Consider the following 14,972-nt stretch of genomic DNA (forward strand, 5'->3'; position numbering starts at 1 on the left):
AAGCCGCTGATGCAGCAATGGATCTTGTTCAATGGGCTTTTGGAGGATCAGGCAACTTCAAACCATTCTTGTCATAAAGGAAATGCAGCTAGTAATTCACTTTGCTACTGTCACTTCTGATACAGCCTGACCTTTCCCTCTATTCATAAAACTGCTCTGATTTTCTGATACAGCCTGACCTTTCCCTCTATTCATAAAACTGCTCTGATTTTCTAAATGGCTTCATCGTATGGAGGTAAAAACGTAGTGGTCTGTGATTATCTAAGGAATGTAAGAGGTATTCCCCTTTGTTGGAATAGTTAGGAAAAGAACACTGGTAACTGAATGTATTGGCTTACATTAGCTGAAGTGGCAACCTTTGGCATGAATGAAGGATTATTAAGCAGGGAAACCCTATCCTTGGGAAAATGAAGTAGGGATGTTTGGAAGAAAGAGCTTACAATTCGGAGACCCTTTATGCTGAAGTAATGGCAACAAGTAAAGCAGACTTCCAGGAAAAATATTTCAAGTCACAATCATTAGCCGGTTCAAAGGGACTTTGGGTCAAGGCTTTTAGAACGACAGTCGAATCCTATGGAGGAGTAGGGTCTTTGATTTGAGGTCTCACAAGAAAAATGCCTTTCATAAAGTCTTTACATAAGCTGCCAGAAGCAACAGAATCCGAAGGTAATCCTGAATGGAAGCCACATATGGCTGCCAATTGGAGCTTAATGGTCACAAAGCCTTGCTTATATAAAGACTCTAGAAAAGACAGAATCGAAGGAACTGGGGCTGAAATAGGATCAGCATGATTATTGGGAGCCCAAATGGAAAATCTTTTCCACTTACTCATACACCTTTGTAGCAGATGCTTTCTGAGAGGCCAAAATGATAGCTTTGACTGGAGAAGAGAACCTAGACCCTCTAGCAATCATGGGAACTGGAGAAACCATGCAGTTAACTTGAGTGTGGGAAGACTGGGGTGGAGGTCTTAGCGTTGGGTGAGAAAGGGTCCAGTCTGGGTTCCAGCAATCATTGAGGATGTTTGAGGTGAGACCAGAGGAAGGAAACCACACCTAATAAGGCCAAAAGGGGGCAATGAGGATCACTGTGGTCTAACAGTTTGGCTTTCTGGAGAAATTTTGGGATCAGAGGAAGAAGAGGATAAGTGTAAAGGAGACCAGGAGGCCAATCGTGGATCAGAGTAGCCCTCGGGGAACCCCCTGAATGGGGGATCAGAGCAAAGTAACTGCTGCATTTGTTGTTGTAAGGGGATGCAGAACAGTTGAACATCTCATTTGCTGACTGAGGGACAACTCTTGGGGCATCACTATAAATCTGCTGGGCCTGTCTGCTAACACACTAAATTTCCTCTGCACATATGTTGCAAACAGAAAGCGGTCTGAAGAGATCATCCATTCCCAGACCCTCATGGCCTCTCTGCAGAGAGGGTGTAAATGAGTTCCTCCTTGCCTGTTAATGTACCAGACTACTTATATGTTGTCTGTGTAAATAACAGTTGTCCCTACAGGGAGAGCATCTTGAAAGGTTTGCAATGATGAAAGGACAGCTCTTATCTCTAGGACATTGATATCAAACTGGTCTCTATTGGAGTCCATATGCCTTGGACCACCTTCCCCTGGAAATACCCCCCCCCCCCGATGGGAAGCATCTGTGGTCACAGTGGCTGAAGGGGTGGGTGAAAGGTCTGCTGATTGTCAGATCTACTTGAATACACACCATTGTAGACAGGACCTGCAAATGTTTGTCAGCCTGATAGGAACATATGGGGGCTGATGCAGAATAGACCACTGAACAGATGGTGTCCACTGAAGAATGCGCATATAGTACCTGGTTAGAGGAACCAAGAGTATAGCAGCTGCCAAGGACCCCAGAGCTTGTAGAATCAACCTGGCTGGAGGAGACTGGAGATTCAGGATGGCTTGAACTTGAAATTTCAGTGTGTTGATTCAATGTTATGGCAAAGCAGCTACTTGAGTAATGGTGTTCAGTTGGACTCCAAATATACTCCAAGGTTTGAACTGGCATTGGTTGTGACTTGTCTAAGTTTATGGTAATGCCTAGAAATTGGGACAGTTGATAAAGATAGTCTCTGCCCGGAGAAAGTTGATGCTGAGCGGGGGCAGTCAGGAACCAATTGTCTAAGCACAGGAATACCTGAAATCCTTGCAGTCGGAGATGATCTGCAACCACTGCTATACATCTGTTGAGACCAAAGGGCAGGGATCAAAATTGGAAGTGACTGGCGCCCAGGTGGAGACACAGATGACTTCTGGAGCGCCTGTCTATTTTTATGTGATAGTACATGTCTTTGAAATCCACTGAGCACATCCAATCGTCCTTCCTTTGAACAGTTATCATCTGGAACTTGACCTTCTTCACATACAAGCTGAGATTGCTTACGTCCAAAATGGGCTATAGGTCCCCTGTTTTCTTTGGCACCAGAAGAAAATGGAGTAAGTTCTGGCCCCTTTCTGATCGGTTGGGACTTCTTGGATGACTTTTTTTTTTTTGCAGTAGTTTGACGATTTCGGTAACTACCAACTCCCTTTGACTGGGTGGAATGTCCAGGAGTTTCTTTTGAATCTCTGGTGGGGGAAGGGAAGAGAGAAAGGAATGTAGTAATCTCTGGATATAATGTTTTGCACCCAAGAGTTTATAATTTAGGCTCAGGCGCTTGAGTATACAGAAAAACTGCCCCTGACTGCCTCCAGAGTCAGACAGTCAGGAAACACTTCAGAAGCGCTGAAAGAGCTTAACAGGTGGGCCCCCTCTGCCTCTTGGGCGGAGTCTCCCATTATAACCTCCTTCACTGCCTCTGGAGGAGAACTCTCTGCTTTGATCAGGAAAGGAACTTTGTGACTTATGGAATAAAGATTTCTTAGGCCCTTTGTGATTCCTAGAGTAGGTTCGTTGAGGGGTGGAAAACTTAATCCCCAGGGCAGACAAGGTCTTACTTTCTTGCTTGCTGCTGGTCAAGGTGTCCTTAACAGATGGTCCGAACAGCGAGAAACCAAAGGGGGCATTGACAAAAGATGACTTAAAGGGCTCTGAGAAATCATACAGCTTCATCCAAACATGATGACATTATCGCTACCAGTGCCGGCTGCCCTTGAAGATCCCCCCTCTGAGTGGGAAATAGTCTCATGGAAGAATTTGCTATGCAAGTAAGAGTGGTTAGCTTAGAAGAAATCTTATCAAACTCCTCCTTAGGCATGCACTCTGCCACGGATTCACAGAGCTCATTTCCCAAGTCTCTCTGAAGGTGAATAAAATGTGCCAGATAATGGAGTGCCCTCAGTGAAAACATCACTGAGGCATAAGCGTGCATCCCAAACCTGTCCATCTCTCTGGACTCCCTATTTGGCAGATGGACACGAGCTCTGCTGGCCAAGCTCTTTCTTGGTAGTGGCTGCCACCACCATAGCATCAACTGGAATGCCTTTACTCCAGAAAGCACGATCCTCCAGGAGTGAAAGGATTTTGTCTGGTTGCTTTGGTACTGGTTTTATGGTGTCCGGTTCCTTCCAGGCCAGATGGTCGACAAGGTCTATAAGAGTGTCCTCCGGGGGGACTACCCAAGATGTAGATGGTCCCGTCCCGAAGGCCGCCAGGAATACAGATTCCTCTGAAGAGGGATTTTTGGAATACCAGCCACCTTTTAACTTCAAGATCCCCTAGAAGCCTGCGAAAGAGACATCATTCGGTGGTGATTTGGGAGACCTCTCTACCTCATCGTAATCCATATCCTCGGTGAGGTACTCCATAAGGGGATATTCATGGAAGGAAGAGGGAGGGGCCACCTCTGGTCTAACATGCTGGAGGCCCTTCAAGACAGGCTGACCATGGTCAGAAATGGTAGATCCAATGTGGACACATGGAGTGGAGCAGCAGTCAAAAGGTCTGGCACTCTGCTAACCAAGAAGGCCTTTTCTATAACGTGGGAGGCCGAAGGTCCTGGGAAGACCTCACTGAAATCCCTAGGAGCCAAAGCTACCAAAGAAGATGGAGGAAGCTCATCAGAACCCAGAATCCCAGACAGACCTGCACTGTCGAGGGCCGAAACTCCAAGGGGAAGGGACAGATCTGAGAATACTGGAGCCAAACCTTGCCCCTCAGATCCAGCTGCAACATCCCAGATCTGGGACGCACACTGATCCAAAGATCACAGAGCAGAGGCAGTCATGGTAATGGTCAGAGTCGAAGAAGCAAGAGCCCTCTGAGTCAACCCCGAATCCCTCAGAAGGCTACTGTCCTGGGGATCGAAAACCGAAACATGGATTGGAAAAGGAGAAAAAGAAGTAGATGGGACAGGTTCGCATCCACAAGGGGATGGAGCTGGAAGAACCCCCATCTGAATCTGGGCCTTGATGACAGATCTGACCATTTTGTCCACGTCATAAAGGCTCCGAGAAGTTCTGGAGGAAGCCAGTGAAGATGGACAAGAATGCCTGGGGGGTCTCTGCAGGATCTTGGACGGCATGGTATGATGGATCTCCCTTGAGACCTAGAAGAGGAATGTGGATCTGGGGACCTACAGATATAAAGTAAACTGCACGGATTCAGAGACTTAGGATCTGGAGACTTGGTAGATGTCGAAGGCTCACTTGGAGCCGTTAAGTCAATTGGATCTGATGGAGCCGACATAGACCTCAGCTCCAACATCCTTGGATCCAAAACCTTCGGAGCCTTTGCAGGATTCTCCGAAGATGTCGTGGACTCCTTAAGGTTTCTTTCCTTGCCTCGGAGCAGAGAGAATCCCTAGAGAGGGGTGGAGCCCCTGGTGAAGAAAGTAGCAGGCATAAGGCCCTTCAAAATCAATTTGTTCTTTCTTGAATGTCTCTCTGATTGAAACCCTCATAGATGCTACAAGGGGTGTCCAACTGAGCTGGCCCTAAACAATAAATACACCTGTATTGTGCATCTGAGTGTGGAATCTTCCTCTCACATGTGGTGCACCTTTTAAACCCTGTAGGCTTATCCACAGCAAAAAGAATTGACTATTTACTAACAAAGCACTATAAAAACTACAAAACTATATAACTACAACTCTACAAGTACAAAAGAAAGAAGGGCCGAAGGCCGAAGCCCGAAAGCAAGAAGGAAGTGAAATACAAGTAAAAGTACCCTAATGCACCTCAAAAGGTAAAGAGAAAAAGGGATGAGAAAGTACACCAAAAACGCTAGAATCCTAAATCCAATTTGAAAGGACTAGGAAGATAAGATATCAATAAGACCATCACTTAGCCGAGCACTGGAAAGTGAAGTGAAGCTGCCGCAGGGCAATTCAGTGAGCACAGGTGCCGGTTTGCTGATTGAGGGCTTTGGGCAAAGAACACTGCATTCATGAGTAAAAGAACATGGTACATACAAGAAAAGAAGAAGATAACAAGAGAATAAATACTGCAGGTGATGGTGTGCACTGGTAGAAAGAGTGGAGTGTATAAAAACAATTTATGGATATTCTTAAAAAATGGGGTGACTAACGGGTGTTAACTGGAACAGTGATATAGCCATCTTTCACCCCAGACAAAATTAATGTCAGATTAGTAGTACATGTGACTGCTTAATGATGCGTTCTCTTAAAAACTGACAAGTGTTTATTCAAATGCAACTAAGATAATGTATTGCATTACACTGTAAAGATGGAAAGCTGTCAGACTAAAGACTTGTAATAACATGGGTATGAAAAACTGCATCGACACAAGTCTCCCTATGGCCTTCATATAAAAGTAATAGTGAAGAGTTTTCCAAAAGATGGGAAGGGCAGAAATCATAAAGGAAATTATGGATTTGGGGCTAGATTTGACCAGAAATGACGCTTCCTACAAGAGTAGCACAAATTGCTATGATGTAAGTAATGAAGTTAATACTTACTTGTGGTCAAGAATATTTTGCCTCCCTAGCAGGCTGGTTAACTATCTGTACTAGAAAGTTAAGTATTTGCCACGTCTATACATTTTTGGGCATACCCAACCTTGGTAGAGGTGACTTGGTTGACTAATGGATACTGAAGTCACACATCAGAAAGGTAATTAAATTTACTGTTAGTTCAGTAAGCACAGTTAGAAATCTTTCATGGCCCCCAGGGCCACCGATGACGACCTACAGCAGGCTATGGATTGATAATTTGTCTTGTTTAAAGTAATTTGAAGCTCAGTAAGTTGTGTCTGTGGGCTGCAGGGAATCTACTGAGAGATAACAAGAGTCTCTAGAAAACAATGACACCCCCCCTGCATTTTCAACACATCTGAATGTGTGACAGATGCTAAAACCTGGTAAAAATGACAATGCTATCTTTTGATACAACACAGATATGCATGTGTTCAAGCTGCACGAGAATCTTGAGATTTGGAAATTTATTTACAACAACTCTAACGTGGTCCAGATTGGAATTTACTGCAAGCCTTTTTGTCATTTTGGAATGTCGAGAAGGTGGAGTTTGCCTAAAATGGTACTATAGGAACAACTGTTTTGGCTAGTATGAGGAATCAGAGGAACAAAAGGCACAGGCCATCCTTGGCAAAGCAAATTGGATTGTTGATCACCTTGTCTCAAGTTGAAACATGTTTGATCGGACAAGAATGGAGAGCTATGTAGCCAACTGTTAAGACCAATTACCTTCTCTATGTAAACGGGTAACATTCTAGGGGAGGGTAGGATTCCACTCAGGGCCAGAGCCTTGCTTGCATTTGACACTTGGACAGCAAGCTCCAGCATGTCTCTCTCTCTCGCTGCATACCCTTCTGAGTTGAAAATCTGAGGTCATTTGCACTTATATGAGCCACTACCGGGTTTTAGTCTCTGCTGCCCTGTTAGAGGGACTGTAGGGAGCCTCATGACTTCAAAGATCCTTGAACCAGAAATGCAAAAATCACTCTGTCTTTGCCACGTCTAGTGAGTGTAGAGTCAAAGTGCCCGTCAACAGAGCCAGCAATTACCAAGACATTTCTACTTGGATGCACAGACTTCGTGACAATGAACATTTGCAGTCTGCAGCCTGGTACAGCAAGTGTGCAGAAGTCATACTAGTGGACTGCAGCTAAGGCCCTTGCATTACGATTCTTGGTGGTATGGGGATTAATACGTACTGCTTACCAACCATCTGTTAAGAGATGGGATGGACTCCAGCTTATACAGATAATTAAACCTCTTACTAATCATATCATGCTGTCAATGCAACAGTTGGTTGTTGGCAAAAATTAGGTAATTCATACACCTTATCAGAATACAAAGTGCAATGAGGTTGTCAAAAGAAGAGAGAGTAGTAGAATGGGTTTCCATATCAGTCAGAAGAAACTGAACTACTTTATTCAGGAATAAAAGATAAATTGGATAGATAAACTGAAATGTACAAGGTGAGACAAAAATGCTTTTCAATGTTGCAACAAATACTTGAATCTACAAAGAATAATTATGTAATACAGTCTAGTCCAAAAACAGCACATGGCTAAAGTTTGGTAAAGCACACACATTTAGAATAATGACATGAGTCTGTGGGCTACAGACATATTATAAAGTAAACACAGTAAGATCCAAGAATGAAACAACTATAATTTAGTAAAGAACACAGTTAAAGTAGTAACAGCAATGCACAAATTCTGTAGAACAATAGGGTAAGGGCTGAAGAAGCATTAAAATCTACATACAGTACACCCTAAAACAGCAGGCTCAGATTCTGACAAGAGTTCAAATGAAGGTCGGCTTGCATGCAATACACCACTCACTTCAAAGCTCGACTGACATAAATGGATTAAACAAAGATTGTATCAGATGCCACAGAGTACACATTCACATTTCAAACAGTCATCACATTAGGGTAACATCCACTGATCACTTTTAGGATGCAACATAACACGTTTCAGAGAGTCAAAATACTTTGGTGCCACACAATGACTGCTTCTAGGATTTACCAGACTTGGGTGCAACACGCTTGGATGTAGCCAAATACAGCTACTGTCACTAAACAGCCTAAATACAAAAGGAAATGAAGAGAGGAACAGTGGCTGCTGATGGCCAACTGGTTTGGGATAAGCAAGGAGCTGTTATAACAATTTGTTAAACTGACCTGGGAGCAACAAAACTTCTAAAAAAAACAGCAGCAGAGAGCACCAAGGAGTACCTACAAAATGACAACAGCAGCAGCTTGCAGCCAAGCTGGCCTAGAAGTAGCAGCCCTTAGCAGCAAGGCAACTCATGGAAGGGTATTATGAATGATGGGAGTGACAAGCAAGCAGTTCTGAACACTAATCAACTGCATCTAAACAATGCAATGTGCACAGCTGTTGTGTGTAGCACAGCAAAGTTAAACCCAGTACCAGTGTGCACTGTTAAAAAGAGCAGAAAGTCCTGGGATGCAGTGCAATTTAAAAAGTTACAGGCAACCACAAACAGCCTTACCTCCTCCAGTGAACATCAGTGATCAGAAAGGGCTAATCAAAAAGTACCTTACTCCTAAAGCCAGCAGTGTAGTCTGATGACGTTGATCAGAAAAGAATACAGAAGCACATAAACAGCCATCATGTCGGCTGCATCTCAAGTTCAGAGAGCTATACTGAACATGTAGTGAATAAAGCCTTATCTGCAGTCTCACACTCAGTCAAGCTGGGAAGGAAAGGAAATTTTCCACAGTTTGCTCATTTATGTTTTCAGTTAACAGCCCACAGACTTCATGAGGCAGAATACAAAATCTTTGCCAAACATCTACAGAGCCTTTGGCTATCTAGTGACTACATGCTTGGGGTTTTGAAAGTCATACTGGACGGAAGAGGCAGTATCATGTCAACTGACCAGAGTACTTATCAGAAAGCATTTAACAGAAGAAATATCACATGAGAACAGTAGTCTATCTGGATGCATCTGTGGTTATAAAGTCTGCCTTCTGAGGTACTGCACACAACAAGAAATCTAAGGGAAGGCTAACCAACTGATCCTCTTCTTTCCTACCATGATACACAAAGAAATCTGCTTAGGGATGCTAGGTTACAACAGCCCAATTTGCTAATACAAACAATCTTTTTTCAGATGCTAAAGGGCTTGGATTGTATTTCCAAACAGCAAACGTGGTATCTCTAATGGAGGGATAACCCAGGGACTCTTATCTTTCATCTTAAGGTACACACTGTGCCACTTTTAATAGAAGGAACAAGTAGTATGTGCATGTATGAGGGCTTCCTCAAAAGAAGGATCCTAAGGAGAGAAGCTAGGAAGAGGACTTTTCTTGTCCTCATTAGTCTTTTACACACGGATCTCTTCCCAATGATGACGGATAACAAATTAAGAAGGACACGATGAGAAGGCTCAGTAAAGCCACCTCCAGCTACTGTACAAGGGACAGCTCTTGTGCCCTCCTAAAGAGGGACAGCACTGTCTGGAGGTTTTCTCAAGTTAACATGTTAGTAGAACATGCAAATGTAGGTGTATACCATGTGTGCAGAGAGAGGCATGGAAAGTTTGCACAGGGCCTAGGTCAGGTATCACTATTTGCTCAGTCATGCTTTCATATATCTTTTTAGCCAACCTTAACCACTTTCTATGCACAATGTCAAAGACCAGTCTGTGAAACTGAAGGACAACAGCCCAAAAACTGACATGGGAGAACTTTTAGGAATTGTCTCGTCTCATCAGTGACCATGAATCACTCAGGGGGACACAAAGGGAGTCCAATTATAAGATTTTACTTCATGATAATAACCACGTGTCTAAGACTTGACTGTGACACTTCTGTTTTGAAATCTGTGAGTCTTCCACTAAGTGACATACTACAATAAATCTGAGTTTACTTTAAGCAGAAGCAACCACAAAGACTGGAGTTCTTACCTCAACATAAGTGTCAGTGAAGTGCTCATCAAATCCTCTGGTAGCTCCAAAGTCCAGCAAGGCAACCTAAACATAACAAGGAACAGAGGTCAATGTATGTGACAATCTTATGTCAGAATAATGTGGCATCTGACCAAATGACACATCAAACAACACAGGAAAATGAAAAGATTACACACAAACCATCATGTGATCTGGAGAAGGCCCTACATAGTTAGTAACTACTGGGATTTGTTTTCCTGACGTTGCTGTCTTGGAAAATTTCTGAAATCTCTTCTGCTTTGGCAGTCACATACATGCAAGTCACAAGATGGATTGAACTCTGGACAAGCAAGTGGCAATCAGCCCCTGTGCTTCTCTAGTTCAACCTCTATTCACCTGGTGAGCACAGTCTGACAGATGAATGAAACATGAACATATTACATATCTGCCAACCTGACTGGAAAATCTAGAAACTAATGAAACATGAAAAGACTCTCCAGACAAGAGGATGGTGGGTGGCAGAAGACCCTCAAAAATACAAGTATTCTAAAGCACTAACCTTCCAAATATATATGGCCATCAGAGGGATGCCCTGGCCCATGGAGAACTGCCACACATGCACCACCTTTTTCCAAAGATGGTGCCAAGTCCCTGGTGCTTGACTTGTTCACACACACTACAACATGACCTGGCTGTCTCATCAGAAAAGGAGGAGCTGTGGCCTCAAGTCTCCTTTCAGAGCTCTAAGGGTGAAAAAGATCACCCTTTGCTCAGACTGGTTTATATGAAATTTCTTTCCTGGGAAGATCCACTATTCCACAATAAGTAAGGAACCCCACAGAGTTCCCCAATCTACTATCAAAGCATCCATAATTAGAAATTATGTAATGGGTTTGGGCTGCAGGGAGGGAAAAGCCTACATCTACTGACATGACTGGGGCATATTCATTCATCGAAATTCCAGTAACAACATTCTGAGACAGTAGCAATAGTTTTTGGGATGTGTGATGGCCCAAGATACCTCACCATCCAATGGAAGACCATCACTCTTCTACCTCACCATTCAGTAGAGAACCATCATCTTTAGGCATGTGAAGAGAACAGTAAAGATTGTGGTCGATAAGAGGCCCAAAAGGGTCTGAACCTAAATCCAGGTTCTATTCTTCCTGTCAGTAGGGTTAAATTTCATGGTGTACATAGTTTTGTATGTTTATTTTAAGTTAAGAGATTATGTGGGTGTCCTGGGGTGCGTTTGTTTTTCTGGTTTACATTTTCATTAAAACAAAAGTCTTGTAAAATGTGACATAGGTTCAAATGGAGATGACAAGAAACAAAGGATCAGCCTGTCAAAAATTACTGGGTGCAAGTAACACAATCTAGAAATGGGCATTTAAAAAGTTGATATAATAGGTGGGTATAATAACTTCTTATAATGGCTACAGTAACCATATTTTGAAATGTGAATGGCCTCAAGTATATAGAAAAAGATAATAGTATTGAATTACATTAAGAACTGCATACTAAAAACAGCTATGCTACAAGAAAGCATTTGAATTTGTTAAAGAAAGGATTTCAGGATGGATATTCAGCAAAATATCAGGGACAAAGGAAAAGGGGATACTTATACTAATTGCTAGAGGAGCTTCACTAGTGATAGAAAAGGAGAACAAATAATTGTGGATTTGTGGTAGCTACTGGCCAGGGAGAAGGACTACACAGACATCTACTCCACCTAAACCTGCTATTACGGAGATTTAGAAAATTTTTTAAGAAACAATCAGTTTTCAGCAGGGAATCATACTTACAGGTGGGGACTGGAACTTTCAATTGCAACGGTGACGTACCCTGGTGACCCAGAATGTAAAATACAACAAGACAGTAGATTTCTGAAGAAATTTATGAAAATATTTCGTACGGAAGACATGAATTCAGTGCTAGGAAGATGGAGAGAATTTACTTATTATGCCCCAAGGTGCAATAATTCGGATAGGCCAGAGAGAGAATTATATTTCCTAGGAACAATGCGCATTTAACTGAAAGATTTGACATGCATTCAATAACTATTTCAAATCATGTGCTAACAACTACAATAAAAATGCAGGGTAAGGAAATAAAAGTGAGATTTGCACTTCCCCACCTATCTGTTAAAAAAAAGAAGAATGCCTAGTGGAAATTATTAGAGTTATTAGGGAAGATGTACATTTTTTCAGATGTTACAGTGAGTGGGATAAAATGAAAGTGTAGTTCAAGTATAGGGTAGGGAAAAAAAAGAGAGAGATATGGTTAAGTAACAAGAATTACTTGGAGACTGTCAAAGGTTAAAATACTGCAAAATAAGGGGAATCTCACAGAACAGGAGGTGCAACTGCAGAGTGCTAAAGAGAAAATAAGGGAGTATCTGGATAACATGCCAAAGTTTAGAAAGACTGCTGTTAAGCAACTGTTTTCTGATAACTCTACAAACAAAACCTTTTAGCACAATGATTTGGGCAACAGAAAGTAAAAAGGGTCACTGCCAGACTATAACAAATAACCACAGAGCCTGCAGAGTTGGTAGAGATATTTTGGAAATGTTATAAAATAATTTAATGCAAAGAAATGTGGAAATCACGGAAAAGCACAAATGGAAATATTTATGGAAGTATATCAAGGTTAGAGGAAGATGAGGCTCAACAATAAACAGCTAAGATAGGAGGAAATGAGATAAAAACGTGGATGGAAGACTTAAGTATATCAATGTTAGAGGAAGATGAGGCTCAACAATAAACAGCTAAGATAGGAGGAAATGAGATAAAAATGTGGATGCACATGTAATACCTACACACAGTAAAGACCCATCAGACCAAGCTTCATGCAGGCCCATTTCAATTTAAACTGATTTTAAACAGTTTATGCCCACAACAGCTAAAAGAATAGTAAAGGAAGGTGTTGCCAAAATTGATATATTTGGGTCAATGTGGTTTTGTGGAGGGCAGGCAAACATTTTACAACATGAGTAAAACAATGATAATCAAGAGAGAGGCAGAGTGTAAGAAAATACTGCTGTTGTTGGTGGGTCTTGATGCAGAGAAAGCATTCAACAGAGTAAGATGGGATTTTATGGGTAGGGCAGTGGAAGTACTTGAATTCCCTGACACAATCATAAAGTTAATTAAGAGGATATAGGAGGGATTGGAGTGGGAGGGTTCTTCTCTGTTGAGTCTGAACAGAGGGAACCAGGCAGGGTGTCCTCTTTCACCTTTGTTACTTCCACTACATTTAGAGATATAGGCAAGAAAATAAGGGACTCAGAAATTCAAGGATATAATTGGTACTGTAATCAAGAAAGTTGGTTTTATCTGCAAAAGGTATTAGTTTGTACCTGATGAAACAAGAAAAAGGATATCTCCGTGTTATGGAACCTTTTGAAACAAGTTTCAAGCCTTTTCAGAATAAACATCAATGAAGATAAAGTAAATGATATAGTATGTACCCACTCATGAATTGGTTCAGCAATACCTACATTTATGGGGACATGATAAAATGTATTTAGGAGTTTGTATTAAAAATAATTATGTTATTGTAGTTAAGGATATATGGGAAGAAACTACACAAAAGATAATGTAAAAAACAGAAACTGATTGTTCTTTTTTTGGATATGGACAGCAAGATACAAGCAGTGGAAATGTTTAGTTCCTTTAGTTTTATATACAGGTCAGACATATTTTTATCAACCAGGAGAGAAGCTGTGGACAGTAATTAATGAGTTGAATTTTTATCTGTGAAGGGTGGGATAAGTTAAGAACACGGTGGTTTACTATTAACTAATTTGCAGGTATATTTTAGAGTTACACAGCTAAGGCTCATATATAACAATCAGTAAGCTATTATTCAAAGTGGAAAGGGATGATGATGAAACGGGGGGGGGGTCAAGAAATAAGGACAGAGTGAGATTTTACATGCAGATCCTTAAGGAGAATAATATCAGTCATACAGAACATTTGTGGTCCAAATGGAGAGATGAAAAGTCAGCAAGCAAAGGAGAGTAGTAGTGCTGAAATTGAATTCATCCTCAAGTCTTGGTGAGTACCTTCGCGAGGTGGACCCTTTTTTCACAAAATCTCATCAAGGCGACACTGATATATAGACTGTATTTACATAGCATATATCATGGACAGAAGCAGGTCAAAAACTAAAAAAGATATCTGGGTGCACAAGATCCATGAAAAAAAAAAGTACCCAATCCTGGTCGGCGTACTGGTGCCAGGACTGAAAAAAAATGACAGTGTAGAATCCTCCTACTATGGGGCCAGGCCCAAGGGGTGGATGGCTCCCCAGTTGTAGAAGGAAGTAGCAGTCCACAAAAAACTGATAGGCCAAAGAAGAGCCATAAAGACAAATGAGTGGACTATTGAGGATAAAGAAATGTATTGTTACTATTATGCAAAAGCCCAGAATTTCCAGACACAAGATATACAAAACGATTAAGAGAGAAATTAGAGGAAAGAAAAATACTCCGCAAGAAAAACTGTCAGAAGCTTCAAATGAAAATATGCATTCATTAATAACAGATTTGTGACAAACAGTATCTAGATCAAGAAACTTTGATCTGCTTGGAAAAAGAAGCATCTGAGGAAGTGCGAAAATATAAACAACAAAACCTAGAGATATTTGAATATAAAAAAGAAATCTGGACATGGGAAAGAGAGAGAGTTGATATGGTGCAATATTTATGCAAAGGTGAAAGCAAAATTAATCAATATAAATAAGGCAGTCCCAAAGATATTCAAACAGAAATACAGCAAAGGCATCCGGATATGGAAAATTTCATAATAAAAAAAAATCACAAAGATGGAATATAGAAAAGAAGATTAGTAACGCAGAAGTTAAAAAATTAGAAGTAGTTATGGATTGCCTACGAAGTGAAGGATTTGGTATTGAAGGTCTAATACAGGTTACATCACAGCATGATGGAGTACGTCCTCAAAGTAAGGAGAAACAGGAAGATCAGGAAACATCTGAAGAGGAAATATGGACGTGGGAAAGAAAAGAGATTTAATATGGTGCAATATTTATGCAAAGGAGAAAGCAAAACTAATCAATACAAAAAGAGCAGCACCAAAGACATTTGAAGAGAAACACAGGCAAAGGAATCCGGACATGGAAAACTTTAGAGCAATGGATATACAAAT

General features: G+C 41.4%; 1 protein-coding gene across 1 annotated transcript in view; it reads right to left on the reverse strand.

Annotated features, from left to right (window-relative positions):
* COQ8A (coenzyme Q8A) overlaps positions 1-14,972 on the reverse strand; it is a 571,755-nt gene that overhangs the window by 78,936 nt on the left and 477,847 nt on the right. The window contains exon 13 of the mRNA XM_044059595.1: positions 9,820-9,885. Within this exon, the coding sequence (XP_043915530.1) occupies positions 9,820-9,885 (66 nt within the window). The remainder of the gene's footprint in view (positions 1-9,819; positions 9,886-14,972) is intronic.

Source organism: Protopterus annectens, chromosome 1.part2 (genome assembly GCF_019279795.1).
Source record: "Protopterus annectens isolate FY-2018-M chromosome 1.part2, PAN1.0, whole genome shotgun sequence".
NCBI lineage: Eukaryota > Metazoa > Chordata > Ceratodontiformes > Protopteridae > Protopterus > Protopterus annectens.